The 23,788-nt window shown below is 40.5% G+C and overlaps 1 protein-coding gene across 1 annotated transcript; it reads left to right on the top strand.

Annotated features, from left to right (window-relative positions):
* The first annotated feature begins 15,351 nt into the window (after positions 1-15,351).
* LOC122668340 lies at positions 15,352-17,474 on the top strand. Its single transcript, XM_043864925.1, has 3 exons — positions 15,352-16,056; positions 16,152-16,271; positions 16,354-17,474. The coding sequence occupies exons 1-3, from the start codon at positions 15,352-15,354 to the stop codon at positions 17,254-17,256; spliced, it is 1,728 nt and encodes a 575-aa protein (XP_043720860.1). The 3' UTR covers positions 17,257-17,474.
* The last annotated feature ends 6,314 nt before the right edge of the window (positions 17,475-23,788 follow it).

Below are 23,788 nucleotides of genomic sequence, written 5' to 3'. Positions count from 1 at the left end.
CTTTTCAAATCCAGTAAGTTTGAATCTGAACTTTGTTTAAACCTTCTTCTTCTCATTCCTACCCTAACTAGGATTCTTCCATAACTTCAAATCTGACCATTAGTTTCAAACTAAACTTCCAGCATACATCCCCCACACTCCCCCCTTATACTCGATCCTACTTTCAGTCTAATCAAACCACTCAAACCCTAATCCTCCTCATCTCCCATGAAACCCAAAACCCTAAAATCAATTCTGCCCAATATTGCAGAATTTCGAAACTCATCCAAACCCTAACTTCTTTATTCCATATTAATCCCCTAGAGCTGCCCATTAATACCCTATAAACCCCTTTCTCAATATCCAACCCTAACCCTAGTTTTGCCCTAAATTAGTAAACCCTAACCCAATCGGCCAGCCCTTGTGTGTGACCCCATTACCCTGGCTCCTAGTGGGATTACTCCTACCTAGGACTACATTACAAAGTCGACTTCGCGACTTCGAATGAGGAGGACGACTCACGGTGGGAAGCTTCAAACTAGGTTTTTTTTTTTTTGGTTCGCTGGCTCTCTCTCTATTCTCTTCTCGCCCTTTTTTTTATTTTTGTTATGGTGCAACCCTAAAACAAGGGGTGGGTCACGAAATTGCTGGAAAAAGAACGATGTTTTTTTTTTTTTTTGGTGTGTGTGTATGTGTGTGGGAATCGAAGGGAGGGTGTAATGCAGGGGATGGTTTTTTTGTGTCGCTGTTACAGTGAGGAAGAAGGGAAAGGGAAAGGGAATGGTGGGGTTGCTGTGGGTTGGGGTTTTTCGTTGGGGTCGAAGGAGAGGGGTGGGAGATGGAGGGTGATGCACAGTGGTTTATTTATTTGTTTATTTATTTTGCTGGTATTGGATGATCAGCAATAGGATGGGAGAATATGGATCGTTTGGTTCTGATACCAAATTGATAGGAGGCTGAAGGGAAGAAGGAAATATCAGAGTTGCTGGGGAGAGGGAAAATCGCATAAGAAGAGGGGAAGGGGGGGGGGGGAGGAGGCCACACAATCACTTTGGCCACACAGGCACTCACAAATAGTTAACTATTCCATTATTCAAAGCTGAGTTCTAATTGCACGATTACATCGTATAAATAAAAGAAATCAAAGCATTCCTATTCTAACTTTAAAACTGAAATATAATGAAACTCTATCATTGCCTATATCATATTCAAAATAAAACGAAAGATTAAAAGATAAATCCAAATAAATAAATAGACTACTAACCATACAACATAGTTAGTGGTCATGGATATGTGCCTCGTTACATAGAACTGTAAGAAAAGTGAGCTTATTTGCCCTAGGATAAGGCGGTGGAATTTAGAAGGAGATAATTTGAAATCACTTACTGATGAAGTAGTCAAACAAGGAAGGTGGGACTTTTAGGGTTTCACCAATACGATGTGGAATGAGATGACTAAGAAGGTTGCTAAAGATGTCGCATTCTTCTAGAGAGACTTGGTGGTGGGATGATGAGGTTCAAACAACCATTAAGACTAAGAAAGTTAGTTTTTAGACATGGCAAAGGAATAGGGATGTAGAGGATCTACAAAGGTATAAATTTGTTAGAAATGAAGCTACGAAGATGGTGGGAAAAGCAAGGGCGAAGAAATATGAAGATCATTATAACAATTTGAGCACAAAGGAAAGGGAAAAAGTTATCTATAAGATAGCTAAAGTAAGGGAAAGGAATAGTAGAGATCTTGACCATGTTAGATGAATTAAAAGTTGAGAATTGAGATGGTAAAGTACTGATAAGGGATGGGGAATTTAAGAAGAGATGGGAAAGGTTAGGGAAAATTTCACGGACACCCCCTGTCAGTATACAATATATCATTAACACCTCAAACTTTGGAACAATATCAACCTTCTCCCTGACGTTAAGCACAGTTAGCACAGCTGGTTGAAATGTCCATTTTACCCCTTAGTAATTTCAATAAAAACTCTTATTCCATCATCTTCCCTATTCTTACCGTTGGGCACATCATCCTTTTGATCGGATCCCAATCGCCTATCCACCTCCGGCGACTCCGTTACCTTCCCCTTCACCTACTACTCCTTCCCCTTTCGCTTATGCAATGCATCCGGTATTACCTTAGAGAGCGCTTTATCTTCCTCACTTGGCCTTAACTTCTCCGCTACGTATTTCTTCACTGAAACCCCTTTACCAGCTCCTCCAACACCCTCTCCTTCTCTCTCCTTCCCTGTCCCTGTTCCCTGCACCTTTGACACTACCACACTTCTAGCTCCTGCAACTTTCTCGTACACAGGGGCTAACTTCTCCCTCACCGTCGCAGTGACCTTACGGTCATGTTCATCCAATGTAGCTGATTTATTCGCTTCTCTACCTTCTGCCCTGTTACATAATATCATAGTTAGAGATTGATAAGTAGGAAACAAAAAAGTATCTATTCTAATTCAATCATTAGCTATGAATTGTTTCCCCGTAGATATACCTGATCTGGTTTGGTTGTTCCTGGGGGTGTCAATAAAGCCCGGCTGACCCGAACCCGCCTTGAGCCTGGCCCGGACCAGTCCCTGATTTTTCAACCCTGAGGGCGGGTTAGGGTTTAGTTATAGTCTGGCCCTGGTAGGGTAGGGTCGGGTCTGGTCAGGGTTTAGATCCCGGGCTTAGCCCGGCCCAACCCGGCCCGGCCCAACCCGACCCGGCCCGGCCCAACCCGACCCTGTATTAATTATAAGTATATATATATATATAGCCTAATGAAAAAAATTAAAAAGCAAAAGACATAAAAAGCCCTAAGGGCACATACGACTAAACCCTAAATCCCTTTCACCCTTCTCAGTTTTTTCATCCTAATCACTATAAGGGAGTAAGGGCGCCGTTAACTGTCTTCCTCCTTCCCTCAGTCTCCTTCCCTGAAGAATGGATATTTGCAAAAGGTTCGGAATCTGAACCAATCACTCTTTTCTTCTCTGCTTCAGATTTTCCACAATCAATTGTTACCCTTCCAAGGTTTCTAGGGTTTCATCTTCAAATTGAATTTCTTGTGCGGAAGTCGGAACTGGAAGTCAGATCGTTGAAGCTCCATTGATTTATTTTGTTTTCTATATTTCCTTTGTCTATTGTTGTGCACCGAATCGTGGGGCCATTAAAGTGGAAGAGTTTTGAGGACAAAATATCAAATACCATCATCATCATTGCCATAATTATGGTTTACCATTTACGGTATTTTCACATCCTGCATTGTTATGTGGTGTGCTTGACCTTATTAATTAGTTCATATTCATATTTGTACACATTAGTGTTAGATATCTATTCTTTATGGAGAAGATCAATGGAAAAAATGTGTTCTCATTTTGTGTTTCTTAATTTCTTTTCCCTCTTCAATGATGTGTTGCCATATTCATATGCTTCTCCCTAATCAGCTGCTCTCATCAGATATGGTTGGAATTTTGTGTGAAGGGACTACATCAATGGGGCTACTGAATGTGCTTTTAGCACTGTAATGCTATTAAGTTACAATCTATGCCATATATCCAAATACTTACCAAAGAAGCTTTGTTTTGAACCATTGCTGCTGTCACTGCTAGATATATTGAGATTCTGCTTATGCTTAGTTAGAGTGGATATCTCCTCTTGTTATTCATTCCTGTTGAAGTAGATTATGTATGGTCCTAGAACATTTTAGGTTAGCATGGCAGCTTCCTCCATTCCTGTTGAAGTAGATTAATTATGGCAATGATGATGATGGTATCAGGGCCAACCCGACCCTATCAGGGTCAATTAGGGTCGGGTCGGGATAGGAAAAACCCTGGCAAGGTCGGGATTGGGTTGAGGGTTTCTTGGCCCTGCCAGGGTTGGGTTGGGTTAGGGTTTAGGTTAAGGCCCCTAGGGTTGGGTTAGGGTTTAGGGCAGGCCTGGCCCAACCCGACCCATTGACACCCCTAGTTGTTCCTGGACTTTAGTGGCCTACGACTGATTGTTTGGTTTGTTCTCGTTGAAACTCTTCGGGACTGCTTGAGTATTATCTCCGATAGTTTTGGTTTCAGTGGGAGGTAAATCTGGGGAGAATTGATCGTGGCTTCCAGTGGACGATGACCACGGTTTATTTTCACCTGGTTCCTCTGAAACTTCCATCTTTTCGAACGAACTGATCAATGGGGTAACCCTTGCTTCTTTCCCACCTGAATTTCACATTATTAGCAGAGATATATCGTTAGATTGACTGAGAATATTCCACCATATTACCTAGGCCAGTAGGATCAGTTACTTTGGTTTGATAATTTCCAGGATCAGATGGCTCAAGTTGGTCGTTTGGTGCCTGTGGATCTTTCTCTAAGGGCGGCCCCAAACCATCCCTCGATTGCCCTGACTTATCTTCATGTGGTGCCAGGATGCCCCGAGCCGCCGATGACTCATACTCTGAAAGCTAGTATTACCGTGTATTTCTTCTCAATCAGTGCGAATCAGAGGATATAGAGGGGTATTGCCTTAAATATAGGGGTAGAAGAGTACATACTCGGTGCTCCATGAACTTCCAGATCTTGTTCCATTTCTTCTCCATCTTCCTCCTCTTCCTCGTCGTGTTCATGATCGTGGCCATGATGGCCGTGCATCTTATTACCGATGGCGTCCTTAAACTTCTTTGCCTTGGCCTCCACCTTCTTTAAAATCGACTTATCATGTCCGTCTTCTTCGTGAATAACCGTTAACGGATTAAGAAAGAATTGATGAACAAGTACTCTACAAACATATCTACAATTACTAACCTTTTAAACATGGTGGTTTCTCACCAGTATGAAGACCTATGTTCTGTGGGTCTTCTTCGTGACTCTGCATGTGAATTGGCGCCCGTTGAGTATCCATCTTGGGAGTGAAAAAAAAAAGCTTCAAGACAGAAGAAAACTTTCCCTCGTAGAATTTGAAGACACTATACTTCTTCAGTCACCATACTGCTTGTGAACTGGCGCCAGTGGATTGTGTGGAGAAGTTCCCTGTTCTTGCGTCTTCCTCCTTCAGCCCAGCGAAAACGTTGGAAGAGAGAGTGGTGTGCCTAGCAAAAACGGTTTGGTGTTTGTTTTTGGGTTAATTTGGGGTTTTACCCTTAAGGGTATTATGGTAAGTTCATCCTTTTATAAGGGTAATTTCGCCATTATAAAAGATTTAACCGTAACTTAATTGCACAGACCTAACGGAGTGGACTAAGTTGAAATAAAATCATAAAGTAGGGGGTGTCTGTGACATTTTTCCAAAGTTTGGAGTGTGTGATATATTGTATACTTATAGGGGGTGTCTGTGAAATTTTCCCGAAAGGTTATTTTTGCCGCCTACTAAATAAAGACACTTCGAATAATAGTATTCCGGAAGACTGCATTACCCATCAAGACACCAAATGTCGTAAATCTGTACGATAAATTAGGTGTCTGAAGTCAAATAAATTTTAAATAGAATGAAAGTAGGCAAAGCACAAGGTCCTGATGGAGGTCCTAACAAAAGTGTGGAAGAGCTTAGGAATCTGTGGTTTATCTTGGCGAACCAAGTTTAATAAGATTATGAGCACAAGAAAAATGCCAGATGAATGGAGGAGAAGCATCTTGGTTCCGATTTACAAAAATAAAGGTGATATTCAGAGCTATAATAATTAATAGAGGCATAAAACTAATGAGCTATACTATGAAATTATGGGAGAGAGTTATTGAAGCCCACTTAAGGCAAGAAACTACTATCACGGAGAACCAATTTGATTTTATACCGGGAAGATCCACGATAGAAGCTATTTACTTACTTAAGAGACTCATGGAAAGATTTAGAGATAGTAAGAAGGATCTCCATTTGGTCTTTATCAACTTAAACAAGCTTATGACAGAGTCCCTAAAGTGTTAATTTGTCAAGTACTAGAGGAGAAGTGTTTCTAGTAAATATGTGGACATAATTAAAGATATGTATGATGGTGCTGTGACAAGTGTAAAAACTGTTGGGAGGGGGGCGGCAAGATTGAAATGTGTCAAGTCTGTCCTCCAAGCCTCTTACATCTATTGGACTGGCATTTTCGAAATCCCCAAAGCCACAATCAAGGCTATGGAGCGACTCTTTTGCGCTTTTCTCTGGAAAGGGTCCGATTCCTACAAATTCCTCCATCCCTCTAGCTGGAAGTCCATATGCCTCCCCAAATCCGAAAGAGGTCTGGGTATCCGTAGCATCTGTGACTCCAACACTGCGGGTATCCTCAAGCTGATTTGGAAAATCTCTTCCTGCCCGGATTCCATTTGGGTCAATTGGGTCTATTCCCATCTTCTCAAATCTGATTCTATTTGGACTGTCAAGATTCCCTCGGATTGTTCTTGGATTTGGCGCAAAATCCTCCTCCTCAGGCCTCTTGCCCTCCGTGGCACCTCTGCCTCCATTGCTGATGGCTCCACCATCTCTCTCTGGCTTGATCCTTGGCACCCGCTTGGAATTCTCTATAACCACCTTGGTTCCAGGGCAATCTATTCTTCAGGTCTCCCTAAAGCTTCTCCCCTTTCCAGCCTCATTGCCTCTGGGTCCTAGGTTCCCCCTCCTTCCCTTAACCCCTCTACCATATCCTTGTTCTGGCAGTCCCTCCCCCCCCCATTCCCCCTCCCCTTCTCCCACCCTTGTAGATAAGATCATTTGGCTTCCTTCCCCCCCAGTGGCTCCTTCTCCTCCAGATCAGCCTGGAATTTTGTTCGAGAACCCAGCCCCACTGTCCCCTGGAATTAACCTGGTTCAAGGGCCACATCCCTCTCCATAGCTTTATTGCCTGGAGATCCCTTAGACTTTGCCTTCCTACCCAAGCCTTCTTGTTGCACCGTAACATCCCTGGTTCCCCTTCTTGCGCCCTCTGTTGGAGTGGTCATGAGGACATAGCCCACCTTTTTTTTGCCTGCGCCTTTTCCTCCACCATCTGGAAAAAAGCCCTTTCCTTCATTTGGCCCAAAAGTAGAAGACCTTTGGACTTTGATCGGGAATGGCGTTGGTTGGACAAAGCTTTCTCAGGAAACTCTTTCTGTGACACTATAGGTAAGCTGGTCTTCTGTGTTGCTATCTATCATATTTGGATGGAGCGGAACCTTAGGAGATGGACTTCCAACTCCCGATCTTTTGATCTGATTTGGAAGGCCATCTCCTTTGACGCCTCTTCTAAAATCAACTGCGGCCGCCTTTGCCGTATTTTGGACTCCTCAAGGAACAGGCATATTGTTGTCTCCTGGGGTCTTGATTTGTCTCTTTTGAGGCCCCACTCCTCTGCGTAGGCTGGGCTGGCCCTCTTGTCTCCCCCCCCCCTCTCCCTTTGTATATTCTCCTTCCCCCTTTTCTTCCTGCCCCCTTTTGGGGGTAACATAACATATTTATTCATCCAAAAAAAAAGGTAGTGAATTTCCAATTACAAGTGGGTTACATCAAGGATCAGCTTTAACCCCTTATTTGTTTGCGCTTATCATGGATGATTTAATTACAGACATTCAAGATGAGGTTCCTTGGTGTATGCTTTTTGTTGATTTGTAAGCAATTAGGAGTCTTTATTTTCTGGGTTTTATAAATAGAGATGTAACCCAACGAATGGAAGTAGATTTGAGTGAATGAAAATTGAATTCGTTGGTTGTTGCCAAGAATTGGTGAGCATGTGCTCCTCCCCCCCCCCCCCCCTCTCTCTCTCTGTCCCTGGATTCTGATCTATTCTCCTTTTGTTTTCCATTGATAGCTACTCTTCTAACCTTCTTCCTTTTCTGGTATTTGCTCCGAATCTCCCTGTTCTGGGTTTGGTGATAGTTGCAGTCCAGCGGAGGTAGGTCGATCCCTCTTTGTTTGTTCATCTCCTCTCCAAACCTGGGGCTTAACTTCGATTCATTCAGGCGACCCAGCTCCTGGAATTTCATTTCCAATACTATCCCCTGTTAGCAGATTGAAACCCGTAATCACTGCTGCTTGTGTTTTACCACCAGTTCGTGATTTCAGCATTGATATCTCAATTGCCAGTGGATGATTGAGGCAAAATCTTGCTGGGTTCAATAGGGTTTGATGATGCGATTTATTGTTTAAAGTATTGAATCGATTGGATTTCATTAGGGAGAGATTTCCCTTTCGAAGTGATTTTTTTTTAGTTAGATTTCCTCTCTCTGTCGCAAGGTTGAAGAAGACCATGGTGATGATGGGTTGTAAAATGTCACCATAACCTCTCTTTTCCAAAATACCCTTGTGTCTCCTGTTAATTCAAAGCCAGTCCATCCCTTATTATTGTTTCCAAGTCTGTCCCCGTATAAAAAATGTAAAAACCTTTGTGTCCTACCCTTCAACCACTTCTCTAAACAACGGTTGAAAATTCTGGTTAATCAGAATTGTTCCACTGCCTCTTAGATCAAGTTATCAATTATTCGATTGGGCCTACAAGCAATCTGATTTGGGTCTTTTGAACCCCGGATCTGCATTAATTGGTATCAGAGCCGAATATCCTACCTTTGGCAAAATGCCTTCTTACCTCATTCGATTCATGTTCAACTACCTAACAGAAGCGTGGCTATGCTATATATCGATGATGAAATAAAGGAATGCATCGTATCCCAAGCGGTGGTGGATTAGTATGCTGAAACTGACGAGTTCCTTGATAGAGGTGATGGCGTGTACCTCATTGCCTTTCATCTTCCTCTTAGTTTTTATGATGGTGCTTGGTGTCAAGCATTTCCTTCAAAGCACATCATCAAGGCGGGTAGACGATGGTTGGAAGACCACAGAGGAAGGATTTACTGTGAGGAGAATTTATGTAGTATTATGTCTCCTTACACGTCCCGTAAATATCGTATTCATGGGTTGTCTAAGGAAGAAATCAAGCAGGATGATGAACCAACATTGAGCAAGGACAAGGTGGCCGCACTGATCGTTGCCAATCGAGTCGAGGATGATCCAATTGAAGGCGTGCAGTTCCCAAAACAAATTCCTTTCCAAGAGAGACCGTTTGTCGAAGATCATGATGATGGATCTCTTCCATGAGCCGATTGATTTTATGCTTCCCGACGGTTACTTTGACAAAGAGCTTCGGTTCGTAGATTTTGTGCGAGATGATTATGGTTTTTTCGACGATGCAAATCATCCGATGTTGATCCTTCGACATTTTAAAACTCGTGGACGAGTTTTTTCTAACATCGAGGGAGTTGATGCAGGTGCACTGTCTTGGACCGACCCAAACCCATTTGGGTATCCATGTAAAGATGAACCGGGTCCATGGGTTTATAGGTCCAGTAGGATATTTAATTTCTTAGAGTTTTTTATTAGGTGGGATTAAATCTTGTAATCTGTTATTTTAAATAGACTACTTAGTCGTAGAGTCCTTTCCATACTTTAGTTTTAATAGGTTAATTAATAGTAGAGTTGATTTAGGAATTTAATTTTCTGTTTTAGTAAGCAATTAGGAGTCTTTATTTTCTGGGTTTTATAAATAGAGATGTAACCCAACGAATGGAAGCAGATTTGAGTGAATAAAAATTGAATTCGTTGGTTGTTGCCAAGAATTGGTGAGCATGTGCTCTCCCCCCTCCCCCTTGGCTCTCTCTCTCTCTGTCCCTGGATTCTTAGTCTATTCTCTTTCTGTTTTCCGTCGATAGCTACTCTTCTAACCTTCTTCCTTTTCTGGTAGCTGCTCCGAATCTCCCTGCTCTGGGTTTGGTGATAGTTGCAGTCCAGCAGAGGTAGGTCGATCCCTCGTTGTTTGTTCATCTCCGCTCCAAACCTGGGGCTTAACTTCAATTCATTCAGGCGACCCAGCTCCTGGAATTTCATTTTCAATACTATCCCCTGTTAGCAGATTGAAACCCGTAATCACTACTGCCCGTGTTTTGTCGCCAGTTCATGATTTCAGCATTGATATCTCAATTGCCAGTGGATGATTGAGGCAAAATCTTGCTGGGTTCAATAGGGTTTGATGATGCGATTTATTGTTTAAAGTATTGAATCGATTGTTTAATGTAGTCCTAGGTGGCAAGGAGACCAGCTAGGAGCCAAGCAACAGGATCTGCTATGAACAGGCAGTCCGCTTGGGCAGAAATTGGGATTTTAGTCCAAATTAGGGTTAGGGTTAGGGTTAGGGTTAGGTTAAGATGTGGATGGTTGGTTTTGATAGGCAGGGGTAGGGGAAGCTAACAGTGAAGGTCTAGTGTTAAAATAATGAGTGGAAATGTATTAATTCAAGTTGCAGCAAATTAGGGTTTTGGGTTTTTGAAAAGATGAGAGTGAGGGGATCTAGGGTTTAGAGATGGATTTAGGGCAGGGGGTTAAGGTAGAGTTCTCCAGGGGTTGGGAAAGTCACTCGACCAAGGTTTGGGGGCATAGTGATGGCTGGATGTGGCTGGGTAAGATTTTAGGGTTTTGGGTAATTAATAGGGATGAGGGGAATTAGGGTTTGGATGAGGGGATGGAGCTGAAGTTAAGGTCGAGTGGTAGGGCGGCTGTGAGGGTACTGTGGTTAAAATTTGGATAAATTTTGATGGTGGAATTGGGATGTGAGTGAATTAGGTTTAGGAAAATTTAAGAAAAATAAAGGGGAAGGTTAGGGCTGGGTTGTAGAGGGTTTAGAAGTAGAGGATTGGGGTGGGGTGACCTTGGACTTACTTGAAGATGCAGAGGAATGTAAGCAGCAGCAGTAACTTGAAGAAGAATCGAACCTTGCAGTAGAATGATTGAGAGAGAGCTTGTTCGAATCACCCGGGCTTCGCACCACAAGGTGTCGATTGGACCAATCCCACCTTGCTTTGATCAAACACAAAGCAAACTCACAAGGAGAGAAGCAGCAAATTGCTAATAACAGATTTAATTTCATAAAAGGGGAGACGAGGAAGCTCCACAATTTCATTAACTTAAATAGGGCTTAACAGCCTAAAACATATTCAGTCTAGGAGTCTAAAATACCCCTGGCCGACCTATCTAATCCACACTCCTCTCTAAATCGTAGGAGTGTGGTGTGGACCCAAAAAAAAAAGAAATTTACATCATTAAAGAAAAGGTGACTTAAGTCACTTAAACTGGACCAAAGATTGAGCCAGGTTGGACCGGTTCAATTTAAAACATAAAAAAACGCTTTAAGAAAAAAAAAAACTATGGATCCACCTAACACTACTGACTATATCACTTGGACAGCAGCTTATTCTTCTTTCTCTTGCGGATGTAGGGCTGTAGCTTTGCATCAGCTCTCCCTGGCTTGAAAACATTCGTCTCTGACAAATGGATGAAGGCCATATAACGATCATATAACGTTGGGTTGAGCTTCTTGAAGTCATTGGCATGAATCCATGTGTTGTCTTGGCGGGGACGACCTCTCCACTTGACAAGGAAAACATGGTAGCCGCTACCACGACGAGTGGTCTTGTGCATGTTGTTGAGTACCTCTTCAATGATGTCTTCAGTGGGCGGCTTGAGTTGGGGCAACTTTAGCATGTGTTCGGAGTCACCATCATCGGAGTGATGCCCCATATAAAGATATAAATCAGCCACATTGAAGACGTTGCTTATGCCCATATCAGCAGGCAACTCTAGGACATAAGGATTGGGTCCAATATGTTTCAGCACCTTGTTTGGACCCATTTTCTTTGGGTGAAGCTTGCTGTTGACACCTGGCTGGTGTCTCTTTGGGTTAACTCTGACCATGACCATATCTCCAGGCTTGAATTTTATATACCGGCGATGACGATCAGCATTAGGCTTGTAAACCCCATTGCTGAGTGCAATTTTTCTTGTAACATCAGCATGCACTTCAGTGATATGGCGCAAAAACTCATCAGCCCCAACACTTACCCTAGCCTGAGGGGTCAGTGGAATAAGATCAATGGATCGCCTTGGCTGAATTCCTAGTAGAATTTCTAAAGGAGTGCGCCCTGTTGTTCTGTTCACAGAACTGTTATAAGCAAATTCAGCAATGTCCAGAATTGATGGCCATGTCTTCTCATAATCTCGGACCAAGCATCACAATAAATTACCCAAGCTTCTATTCAAAACTTCGGTCTGCCCGTCAGTTTGGGGATGGAAAGCAGTAGAGAACAACAGCTGAGTGTTAGTCTTCAGCCATAGGGTCTTCCAAAGGTAACTCATGAATATTACATCCCTGTCAGAGACAATAGTGCTTGGCAGCCCATGTATGTGCACTATTTCTTTAAAGAATAGGTTGGCCATGCGATAAGCATCCAATGTTTTGCTACATGGAATAAAGTGAGCCATCTTTGTAAATCGGTCAACCACAACCATGATAGAGTCATACCTTTCTCGTGTAGATGGCAGCCCCAAAACAAAGTCCATGCTAACATCCATCCAAGGTGCATGAGGAACCAGCAACGGTGAATAAAGGCCTGAATTTTGTTTATCTCCCTTGGCCAACTGACAAACTCGGCACCTCTTGATGACATGCTCCACGTCCTTGGCAATGTGGGGCCAATAGTAACGGTCAGCCACTTGTAAGATGGTGTTGTCCTTCCCAAAATGTCCTCCTAGGCCTCCTCCATGTGACTCCCTGATGATGTGATGGCGTAGAGAGGAAGCAGGTATGTACAATCTCATCCCCAAGAACAAGTACCCATTGTGTAGAGCATACTTAGGGTGCTGCCCACCCGGCTGTAATTCAGCATATAGGACACTAAAGTCCTTGTCACTTGCATATTCTTCACGAATCTGCTCTATGCTAAGTGCATGTGCTGAAAAAGTATTCAAAGTCAATACTTTCCTACTCAATGCTTCAGCCATTGTGTTTTCCTTTCCTAACTTATATTTCAAAGCGAACATGAACTCCTGTAAGTAGGCAACCCACTTGGCATGACGGTTGCTGATTGACTTTTGGGAATGTAGATGCTTTAGTGCAACAGTGCTTAATGGTCAGTGTATAATATAAATTCCTTTCCAATAGGGTAGTGCCTCCAGTGTTTCAACACTTGAACAACTGCGTACAACTCCAAGTCATATGTAGAGTACTTCTTCTTTGCATTGTTGAGCTTCTCACTGTAGAAGGCAATAGGGTGCCTTCCTTGCATCAAAACACCTCCTAAACCCACATGTGAAACATCAGTGGCAACTTCAAATATGCGGTCAAAATCTGCCAGCCTTAACACCGGAGCTCATCTTCATCTTGATAAGATTGTAGGCTTTAGTGGCAGCAGCTGTCCACTCAAACTTTCCTTTACTTTGCTTAGTGCATTCGGTAATGGGCGCCATGATTGCGCTGAAATTCTGAATAAATCGCCGGTAAAAAGAAGCAAGTCCGTTAAAGCTACAGACTTCAGTAAAGGTCTTCGGTATGGGCCAATCAACAATGCTCTTGATCTTCTCCATAAAGGTCTTCGGCGGGTGCCATGTTTTATAATTTGTTTGTTTTTTTTTTTTTTTTTAATTTTAATTTTTTTTATATTATATGAAATAAATTACGCGTCTAACCCTTATTATTGTTTTGTGTACAGGATTATGATGCAGTTTTGTGTCTTTTTAGATAAACAGTTACTGCATCATATACCATTCTTGAGTATATAGGTTATAGGTGCTTATATTGCATGAGTTTTTTGACGGTTCATGTTGATTTATATTTATTGCTTTGTTTATTTTGATGAATATGCTTATATCATATCCTATGATTTGTTTATTATATGTTGATTTTCTCATATTCATCATTGTTAGCATAATTATATCATATTGCATTGATATAATTTCTATGTTGATACTAGTATAATATATATAATTATATATACACAAAATATACATAATACATGCTTAGGGAGCCTAGGCGCCCCTCCACCACCTTGGATTGCCTAGGAGCCTTGACAACTATGCAGACAAGTTTTGATGTTCCGAATGTTGCCCCAGAAATAGCTGATGGAAATAATCCGTATCATGCTTGACATCGTTGAGAGCTTGGATGCTTTCGCATCACCAAGTTCTAAAGGACTGAATCATTTCACTTAAATGAATCCAGTTCAAGTTTTGACCAAGTTAAAAAGCGCTCTGGTTTCAATCATGATTCTAGTATTTATAAGGAAAGGAAAAATCTGTAGCCCGAGCCACTGACAGTAAAACAAAGTTATTTTAGGGTGCATGGGGAGGGAGGAAAAGAGCCATGCAGTTGTCCTCCCTAACTCAATGGAACTGTTTTTTTGCCTTGGGTTGATAGTACTCTTTACTCTATAACAATAACTGCACTTTGTTTTGGCTCTTTCTAACTATGCCTCCATTTGGTTGCAAGGGAATGAAGGGAAGGAAAGTGAAATTAAATCAATACTAAAGTGGAAACTTTTGTCATCATTATCTCACATGATTGTGTTACTAACTCCAAAGTATTCCAAATATGGTTATTAAATTTTACTTTGCAATCAAGTCCCTTGATTTGAAAAGTTAAAATAAATATTACATCTGAAAAGTATGATTACCAAATATTTCACTTCCATTCCCTTCCCTATACTTGCAACCAGACAGGGCCTATATGTAGGTACGTTGTATTCTTTGCTGTGTTCATCAATAATTTTGGACACAGGTTATGATCTTGTCTCAAGAAAGGACTTTTGGGACTGTGATGATCATTGGCTTTGTAAGAGATTGTCATTATTGAAAGACTAGTTTCCTAGAATGGGATAAGAAAGATAGTGTTCTTTCTTCTGGGCATCCAGCCCCTAAAAAATGGAAGAAGTTTTGCTGATGTCTTGTATTATTTGACCTATTCTACTAGGATCTGTTGGCCCTTGGCTGAAATGCTCACCATCTGCCAGAAGAAAGGTTTAATTTGTTAATTTGTTTGAGAACTAGTGAAGCCATGAAGGGTTGGTCTGTCTAAATGAGAGATAATTCCTTCTTTTTTTCCCCTTGGAGTTTTTCTGAATGGAATTATGGATGCCCATATCTGACACATGGCTGTTGAGTTGGCACAATATTTTGCACTCATATTGCCCACATTACCCTCATGTTCCAAGTGTTGTGGCCCTAAACATTCCAGCTGGTGCCTGAATAAAAGCTACAAAAAGTTGAATAGGCAGAAAATATTGTTTATGGCTAGTAATACAAGGTGAAAAATGTAATAGATGGGGGGCCATGAAATTTGAATATGAGCAAGCCAAAGGGTTGTCCTATCCATCCTACTCTCTAGAAGACCATATCAGCCCTTCATGTGGCATTAATAGCTGCCCATCAAGTGCTGCTCAACTACCAGTCTAGCAGACCTTTTTGCATGTATACTCAAACACCCACATGCATGTGTATAATTTGTGAATTGCCTTGCTGGTTTCTTTCTTTTAATGGAAAATGAGATGGGAAAAGACCAAACAAATAAGCATCAGCCACAAGCTTGCTTATTTCATAATTATGCATGTGTTTTGATGCCTTTCATTGGCAGGGGTAGATCATGACCCTCAAGGGAAACAAGAAGAAAGTTGGGCCTGCTGCTGAAGCATCCTCAAGACCATTAGAATCCAAAACAGGAGACCCAAAGTTATTGAAGCCTAAACGTAAAATTGTGAAAAAATCTTCAGATCAGAACTCTTCAAGCCCAAAGACATTGAAGCCTAAACGTAAAATTGTGAAAAAATCTTCAGATCAGAACTCTTCAAGGACAAAAGGTTCTACTGCTGCACAGATACAGGGGAAACCAAATCATGAGAACACACAGAAGAGTATAAAAGAAAAGAATGTTATCAATCAAACGAAAGATGACAAGAAGAAAAATCCACAGGAAATGAACGACACACAGAAGAGTATAAAAGAAAAGAATGTTATCAATCAAACGAAAGATGACAACAAGAAAAATCCACAGGAAATGAACAAAGGGAAGAGTATCATCAATGAAAATAGCCTTGGGGATCGTAAGGACAAGGAAGAGCTGGGTGGGTTGATTTTCATGTGCAATGGAAAGACCAAACCAGATTGTTTCCAGTATGGGATCATGGGAGTCTCATTGGGCCAGAAAGAGCTTGTTATGGGAATAAAACCTGGTCTAAAGCTCTTCCTCTATGATTTTGATCTCAAGCTTATGTATGGGATCTACAAGGCATCTTCTGCTGGTGGTATGAAGCTGGAGCCTGCTGCTTTTGGTGGGGCCTTCCCTGTTCAGGTTACTTTCATTAATATTACTTCCACATGCATGTGTCTCTCTGTTTTCAGTTTATGGATAATCATAATAAACAGTTAACCCTTGGTTTTCTTCAGGTCCGGTTCAAGGTTCACAAGGATTGTTTCCCACTACCTGAGAGTGTTTTTAAGGGAGCAATCAAGGATAATTATGATGAAAAGACGAACAAGTTCAAGACTCAGCTTACTGTCCTGCAAGTGAGACACTATTCTTCTATGATATCAGAATTTAATGTTTGCGCATAATATATTTTTGACAATGACAATTGTGCCCTCACAGGTGCAGAAACTTAACAGTCTGTTTCAGACTTCACCTCATGTCCAGGCAACTGCACATTGTATTCAGCCTCCTCTACAGCCACAACTTCGAGCCCCACCAATGCCAACTTTACCAGCAGGGAAAGTTTCTGAGGGTAGAAGTGAACCTAAGCACCATGCAAGCAGGGAAACATTCTCTACTGATCGTTACTTCCTTGATGGCAGCAAGAGGTACTTATTGCCATCTAATAATGAAAGTGAGCAGCTTTCTAGAGAACCTGTTTTGACCCACAGGGAGGTAGCTACTAATCCACGGTTTATGACGGAGAAAGAATATCGAACTTATGGTCTTTCAAGAGAATGGCATACCTTGAGCCCGACTGCTTCTATGAATCGTAATGTTCCAAAAGTAGACCTGTACCAGAAGGATCATGAAAGGGAGAAGCTTCCGAGGCATGTGGATCCTCAGCATAGAGAAACAGCCTCTAGAGAAGCAGGCCAAGTTCATCGTGATCCCCTTTTTCTGAGTGAGAAAGATTATCGAGCTTATGGTCTTGGGCAAAAATTACCTTCATTTATCCCTCATGCTGCTGTAGCCTATAATGCTTCCAGAGTCGACACCTATGCAAAAGATCCATATTATCCTCATCATTATGGTTCTACATCCTCAGATGCATATCCTTTGGTTCCTAGGGGAGAGGCAAGGAGAGACACTTTTCCCACTAAATCTGATTATCAAGAAAGGGGCTCTACTGATTTCTCAAGAAGTCTTGCTGATGATGTGGGAGGATCATATTCACGATATGCCTTTAATGGTTTGTCGGATTATAATGAGAAACATCACCATCTGGGGGGCAGAGACCTTGCATCTGCATCAGTCTCATCTCGATACTCCTTTGATGGTCCATCACTGACTTACCGCTGACCCAAGTTCGCATTCGTATGAACTTCATTTGGCACATCTCCAATTCGTCTTGTTTTGGAGATGATGTCATGTTTCTGGGTCAAAATTTATAGAGAATTTGCATACAAGTGAACAACTGTGTTACCTGTTAATCTGATTGAGCAGTGTTTCAGCTAATCCAGTTCATGTATCAGATATATCCTCATTGCTTTCCCTCCCCAACCCCCCAACCCCCGCCCTCTTTCCCCTTTTTTTAAATGTAATCTGTAGGTGTTATTTTTAAGGAAATGTACTTTAGACTCCTATGTCATTATGTATCGTAGATTCATGCAATTGGAACAGGTGATCTTGATGGACTGCCTTAGTGATTTGAGAAATGGAGAAAACAGCGTTCAATAGATATTTTTTCTTTATATTTCTGTGTTGTTTTGGTCTATTCTTTCAGTTGTAAATTAGAACAAAATGAGCTGCGTAGATTAACCGATACATCTGTTACTTTTGTTGTAGGCCTCTGCTGCTTCTTGTATTTTATAATCTTTTTTCGCTGCTGCTGTTATATATATATATATATATATTATATTCAATCTGCTGCTGTTGTATAATATGCCCTCTCTGGTAGTCTTCTTTTTTTTGCAATAAAAATCCTTCTTATCCATCCAAAATGTGAAAGGGAAAAGTATGTTGTTTTCAGGCCTCAAATTGCTCAGATACAAGTATCAAGTTTATTGAAATTAACTGGATCTGAGCTAAAGCATTCTCGGCTTTTTGAGAGAGACCATGCTTCACATCTGCAAGTAAAAGCACTCAGTTTTTGATCTAGAGTAGAAAGTTGATTTTTCAGACATAATTTTCTATAACTTGCATTATTGGGGTGATTCCCCTTTTCCTTTCAGAGATTTTTACTTCGTACTGAACTTTCTCTCAGATCCCTATGATACCAGAACATCTTAGTAAACTATCACTTGCTTTGCGCTTATTATGTTACTTAACAAGCTTTGGTGCATGATTCCTTTTTATTTCCATCTCTTGTGGTATTGTCCCTGAACTATCTTGACATCCTTTACCATTCTTATGTTATAGATGTGTATATCCCTTGTGCCCCTTGCTTTTCCATAATGAATAGTTAGTTTGTTGCTGCCTTATAAAAGATTTCCTTAATTATCTTGTTTGCTTACTGACCCATGTATTGCCCAGTGTTTGTTGTTGCTTGTAGCTATTATCCCTGGCAATAAGTTTCCGTGCAATACAGATCTTCTACGGTGCCCTGCCCATAGCGGCCTGTGTGGCTCAGACAAAGCGCTGCGTGCAATGTCCGCCTTACCCCTGCTCGGGCAAGGCGCTCGGGCAGGGGTAAGGTGGACATTGCACGCGATGCTCTGTCTGGGCCCCACAGGCCGCTACGGGCAGGGCACCATAGAAGATCACGATCCGTTTCCATGGGGGAGACTCTATGGCTGCATGTCAATGGTAAATTTAATGGAGTACTGACACAGTATCCTCAGTTGCATTATCACCCATTTCACCCATGTTAAATTTGGCACTCACTCCTCATGATGATGATGCCTTATCTTCTTCTAGTGGTTCTTTCTGCAAGTTCTCAATGGACAAGAAGGAAGACACATCTAGTTGTGTTGCATGGAAGGATTACATGACAAATATAACCATTAAATGTCTAGGAAATGATTCTAAATGATCTGGTTTGGTTACAAGCAAAATTTTAAACCTTAAACCCTCTTAGGAGTTTGTGCACCTTCTCTATCGTCCTGAATTTTTCAATAATGTTATTTTGCCATTTGGCCAAAATATTACTTACGCTGAAACTTGACATTGAGCAGGAGATCTTAGGGTCTGTCTCTACACAAAACTCTAGACTCACTTTATTTGGTTGTAGTGTGGCTTAGGACATGGGGTCTTTATCCCCTGAGGTTCACTGATCGGTATGGTTGTGCAGTTCCTCTCATAAGGGGTTGAAATGATCATTCTATCTCCTGAGCGAACACACTGCCCGGATGGAGTCCACCCCTTTTTATTAGAGGTATTAGGGAACCGTACCAAGTAGGGGAACCGCTGGTGATAAAAGTTCTTTGGACATGGCTCCAAAGAACGTTACAAGGCTCAAAATATACTTTCGGGTCTGATGGAAAGTTATAGCAATGTTTAGCTTATTATTATATTTCTCTTCTATTTAAGTATCCAAATCTTTGGAAAGGTGATTTGGAAATCCTGATTATTAGATGTTAGGAAACTATGCGAATTGATCACATGTCAAATTTTAGACTAAAATTCAATATATCCTTTCATCTGTATGCATACCCTTTCATGTAGAATAATGCACCCCAACTCCATTGTTTTCGATCCGACAAAAACATCAGTATCAACATAAATAATTAAAAGAAAAAAATCATAAACAAGAGGTCTCCAAAGGATCAACAAAGAAAGAAGGAGATGGTGTAGTAATGCTCTGAGTAAGAGATGAACCAGAGATCAAAGAGAGAGCTTCCTCTACATGACTCTAAAACATCTAAAATTTCTCATTTTCCAAATCTTCCAAAGGAACAATTGCATGTGAAAGAAAAGAATCTCTGTTGCTTCTTCTCTGTCAAAACAAAGACTTTTACCCATTTAAAAATCCATTCAAAGAAGACATTGGGATTACCAAATCAATTGTGGTTGAATAAATTATCTCCAAGTGATTTTTATTTTTAATAATTTAACAGAGAATATTTGTATCATACGTAGAGGGAGAGTGGTCGACGTTGTTGGCTCACAAGTCACAAGGCAGGCAAAGCTTCGGCACATGCTTTCAATAACACGACATGGCACCAATTTCCATAAGCAACAGTTAATTTGTCCTCCTTTTTTTGTGTGTTATATGAGAGAGAAATGATTTTCTAATAAAAAAATAAAATAATAATAATAAATAAATAATAAGAGATGGTTAGTTAATTAATTAATTATGGGATAAAGTTCTCTACATTTATGGGATGGGCGAAATAATCAGCCCACCCTCTCCCAATGACTTAAATCCCACCTTTGTTCCGTTTCATCTGTCAGGGCGTAGTCTACACCCAGATGCTCTCCCAAATACAGAACATTCACCCTATTATTATTATGAGAGAAATAATGTTACCTAATTGCGTATGCAGTCAGACATATATAGACCTTTCCATGAAAACATAGTGGTCAGTTTGCACGACCTTGTGTTTGAACACAAGGGCCACATGCCCCACGCGACCAAGTAGCATTTTCTTTCCCTCTTATTATTATGATCACCATCTATGTTAAACCTTGTAAACCAAATGGAATAAATTGGATCTAGGATTTGACACATGGCTACTCTAAGGAGTATGGTATAGTTAATTTGACATTGATCAGTCACCCATGTGATTTCAAATGATGTGCTATTAAAGATAATAAGCTAATAATCTGATGCTTATCAATAGGGGCCATATACGGGGCATTTCTTGCCCCTAGGCTGCTAGGTCCTTATGAGTGATTCACTCCCCCACCCCACCCCCCACCCCCAAAAAAAAAAAGAAAAAAAGAAAAAAAACCTTCTAAGCATTTGAAGGCTGTGGAATTAAATTTATGAGTCAGCATTCTCTATGAGGAACATGACTTCTATGCACAGATTAATAAGAGTGTGTAATATATTATGGGGATGAGATTTCTATCTTTCATGAGAGGTGGGGTGGTCATTTCACCGAAAAGGCTCCTGTCCTGCAGTGGCGGGAGCTGGAGCGTCCAGCCCAGCAAAACCACATCAAAAACAAGGGTAGGGTGGTCATTTCACAGGTGGGTCCCACTTGGGCCCCACATGTGAAATGACCACCCCACCCCCTGTTTTTGGGGGGTTTTGTTGGGCTGGACGCTCCAGCTCCCGCCACTACAAGACAGGAGCCAAATCCATCATTTAACCCCTCTATGTCTGATCATGGGATATATTATGTTTTTAAAATCATCTTCACCATATGACTCACCATTTTAGGACCTTTATCCTTCGCCTTCAAATGTTGAATTAAATTTTCAGTTCATTTTTTAAGTCTTGTCTCTCCACATTTGTATTTGGTTGAAACTTATTAAGCTTTGATGATGTGGACAATAGGTACTACAAAAATTTAATAATAATAGGACGACCATTATTTTTTATGTTACATTTTTATCCTTTACGGTTCAATTTAGACTAAAAAACTATTTTTCCTATCTCTTAGTCATGCATTGTTAGGCCCTCCCAACCCAATTCTCACACTTTCTTCTCTTTCATATAATCAAAGGATCGAGTTTTCCCACACCCATGGACCATGGGCAAGGGATTCTCCCTTGACCGATGGTGCAGATGGTGTTGAGATGGAATCATGCAAAGGGTGGGGGGCATAATTGACTTTGTCCTATATAGGAGAGATTAGACATTAATAACCCTAGGATGGTGGCTGACTATTCACCGCGTACACCAAAGGAAAACCTCCCCCTAAATCAAATGAACTGCATTATCTTTTTGAATGGTGCCATGTCAAATTTCCCTCCCTGTCAATTATTTCATGTTTCCATTTCTTTTGATAAACCAAATGAAATGCAGTATCCTTGTATGGTCATAAATGCCAAAATTCACCCTTTTACTCCCCATGCCTTGAAGGTGTTTAAAGTACTGTGATTAGATTGGCACGTCAAATATACTCCTTATGCTACTACTGATCTTTAATTTTTTTTTTTTAAATAATAATAAAAGCGTTGGATTTTACAAGGACAAAATTCTAATTCTCCTAAATTTGTCATATAATTATTCAAACTCCAATACAAGAATTTATTTATTTTTATTCCCTAGGTAAGCAAATTTAAACCTCTTACTCCTTTAATACTTTAGAATACCTAGATTACCCCTTTAATATCATAGTATACATTTAAAAAAGTATCGCTTTACTTAGATAAAAATGGAAAAACTCCGGCATACTTTACAATTAGAAAAATTAAAAAAAAAAACATGGAAAAGTAATATAAAGTAGTTGGATAGTATATCTTTCGTATCCCTAATCGTGTACTGGTCCAATTGAAACAGCCCAAATGGGATATTAAAGGCAGGTTGCTAGGGCTGTCAAAAATGAGAGTAGACCGATTGAACCAATTGAGACATCCCCATAACAGGCCGATAAGCCCCTCGATAAAAGACTTAATTAATTGGACTGAAACTGAACTTTGGCTTAATGGTTTAGCTTTGATTTAGCTCATTATTAACTCGAAACCCGTTCAATCCAACCAAATCAACCGATTGACACCCCTTAATCTAAACCATAAAGGCCATATAAAATAGGAACATTTTCATTACTTATACCAAAAATGTCCATTGCATTGCCTCTTGAAGGTAAAGCTTGTTTCCATGATCTACCGTTTTAAGTCATATAAAAGGATTATTTGGTCAAATTTAACCACTATTGGGTAGTGGGTCTATCGAAATATCAACCACTATAAAATTTCTAGTGGCATCTTAGTCAGATGATTCATGTAATTTATAATGGTTAATGCAGAAGTTGTACAACTAATCCAATAGTTGGTTGATCAAAACTCAATTGTCTTTATTAATTTAAAAATTACCTTTAAATGGCCATGTTTGGAAGGGTTCCCTAAACAATCCACCATTTTGAACCATGTGTATGGATGATGCAATAATTCATACCATTGGATAGAGAGGGCATGGCTTGGATTAGTTACATAATAAATTTTAAAACTTAATTCAATCAAATACCCTTCCGTGCTTTGGTATACATCTTCATGTATGTTCATGCAAGTTTATAATACTTCAACCACTAATTTGTATTCTCTCATATTATTAAATTTGGTGAAGCTATATTTTATCACGTGTCATACTTTGATTGGACTGAAATTTTGATGTAATCTACATAATTTAGACACCATATTATCTACCATGTGATAGATTTTTTTGGGGCCATTAACGTAGGACCAGGATCCTCTACAATCCCAGCGGGGTGGCAGTGCACATCCGACGGCAGAACAGAGGCCATGTGGCACACATGGCCTCTGTTGTACCGTCAGATGTGCACTGCCGGCCCGCCGGTATTGTAGAGGATTTTTATCCATTTAGGACAGGCTCCCTAAGTGGATCATTTAAGAATTACTGTCCTAATTAATTACACCTGATAATGTTTTTATATAATTGTATTGAGTTCTTTTGCTATTTTCATAAATTTATTGGGCGTGGTTTGCACAATTATTAAAACCATTAGGTGAAGAAAAACTTAATCCAATATATATTATGAATGGGTTACCAAAAAGAAAAAGTATCTAGGTAGCGTTTTGTATGTATTTTTGGAGTGCATTCTAGTCTATTTTGCATTCTTGGATGATAAAAAATAATTATTTTTATCGTCTAAGAATATGAAATCGACATAGAATGCATTCCAGAAATGCATACAAAACACAGCCTTAGGAATGATATGCCTCAAACCCACATGATGACACTTGGCATCTTAAAATTTATCTATTATAGGAAATCATGATCAAATGGATTCACATACAAAGTCCAAACATGGATTAATGGAAA

Source organism: Telopea speciosissima, chromosome 7 (assembly GCF_018873765.1).
Source record: "Telopea speciosissima isolate NSW1024214 ecotype Mountain lineage chromosome 7, Tspe_v1, whole genome shotgun sequence".
Taxonomy (NCBI): domain Eukaryota; kingdom Viridiplantae; phylum Streptophyta; class Magnoliopsida; order Proteales; family Proteaceae; genus Telopea; species Telopea speciosissima.
This window is presented reverse-complemented; position numbering and strand designations above follow the sequence as displayed.

Excerpts from the sequence above, each read along its gene's own strand:
- LOC122668340 (XM_043864925.1), top strand. The coding sequence starts at position 15,352 with ATGACCCTCAAGGGAAACAAGAAGAAAGTTGGGCCTGCTGCTGAAGCA. Across the intron at positions 16,057-16,151 it reads GTGGGGCCTTCCCTGTTCAG|GTCCGGTTCAAGGTTCACAA; the intron begins GTTACTTTCATT and ends GGTTTTCTTCAG. Across the intron at positions 16,272-16,353 it reads CTCAGCTTACTGTCCTGCAA|GTGCAGAAACTTAACAGTCT; the intron begins GTGAGACACTAT and ends GTGCCCTCACAG.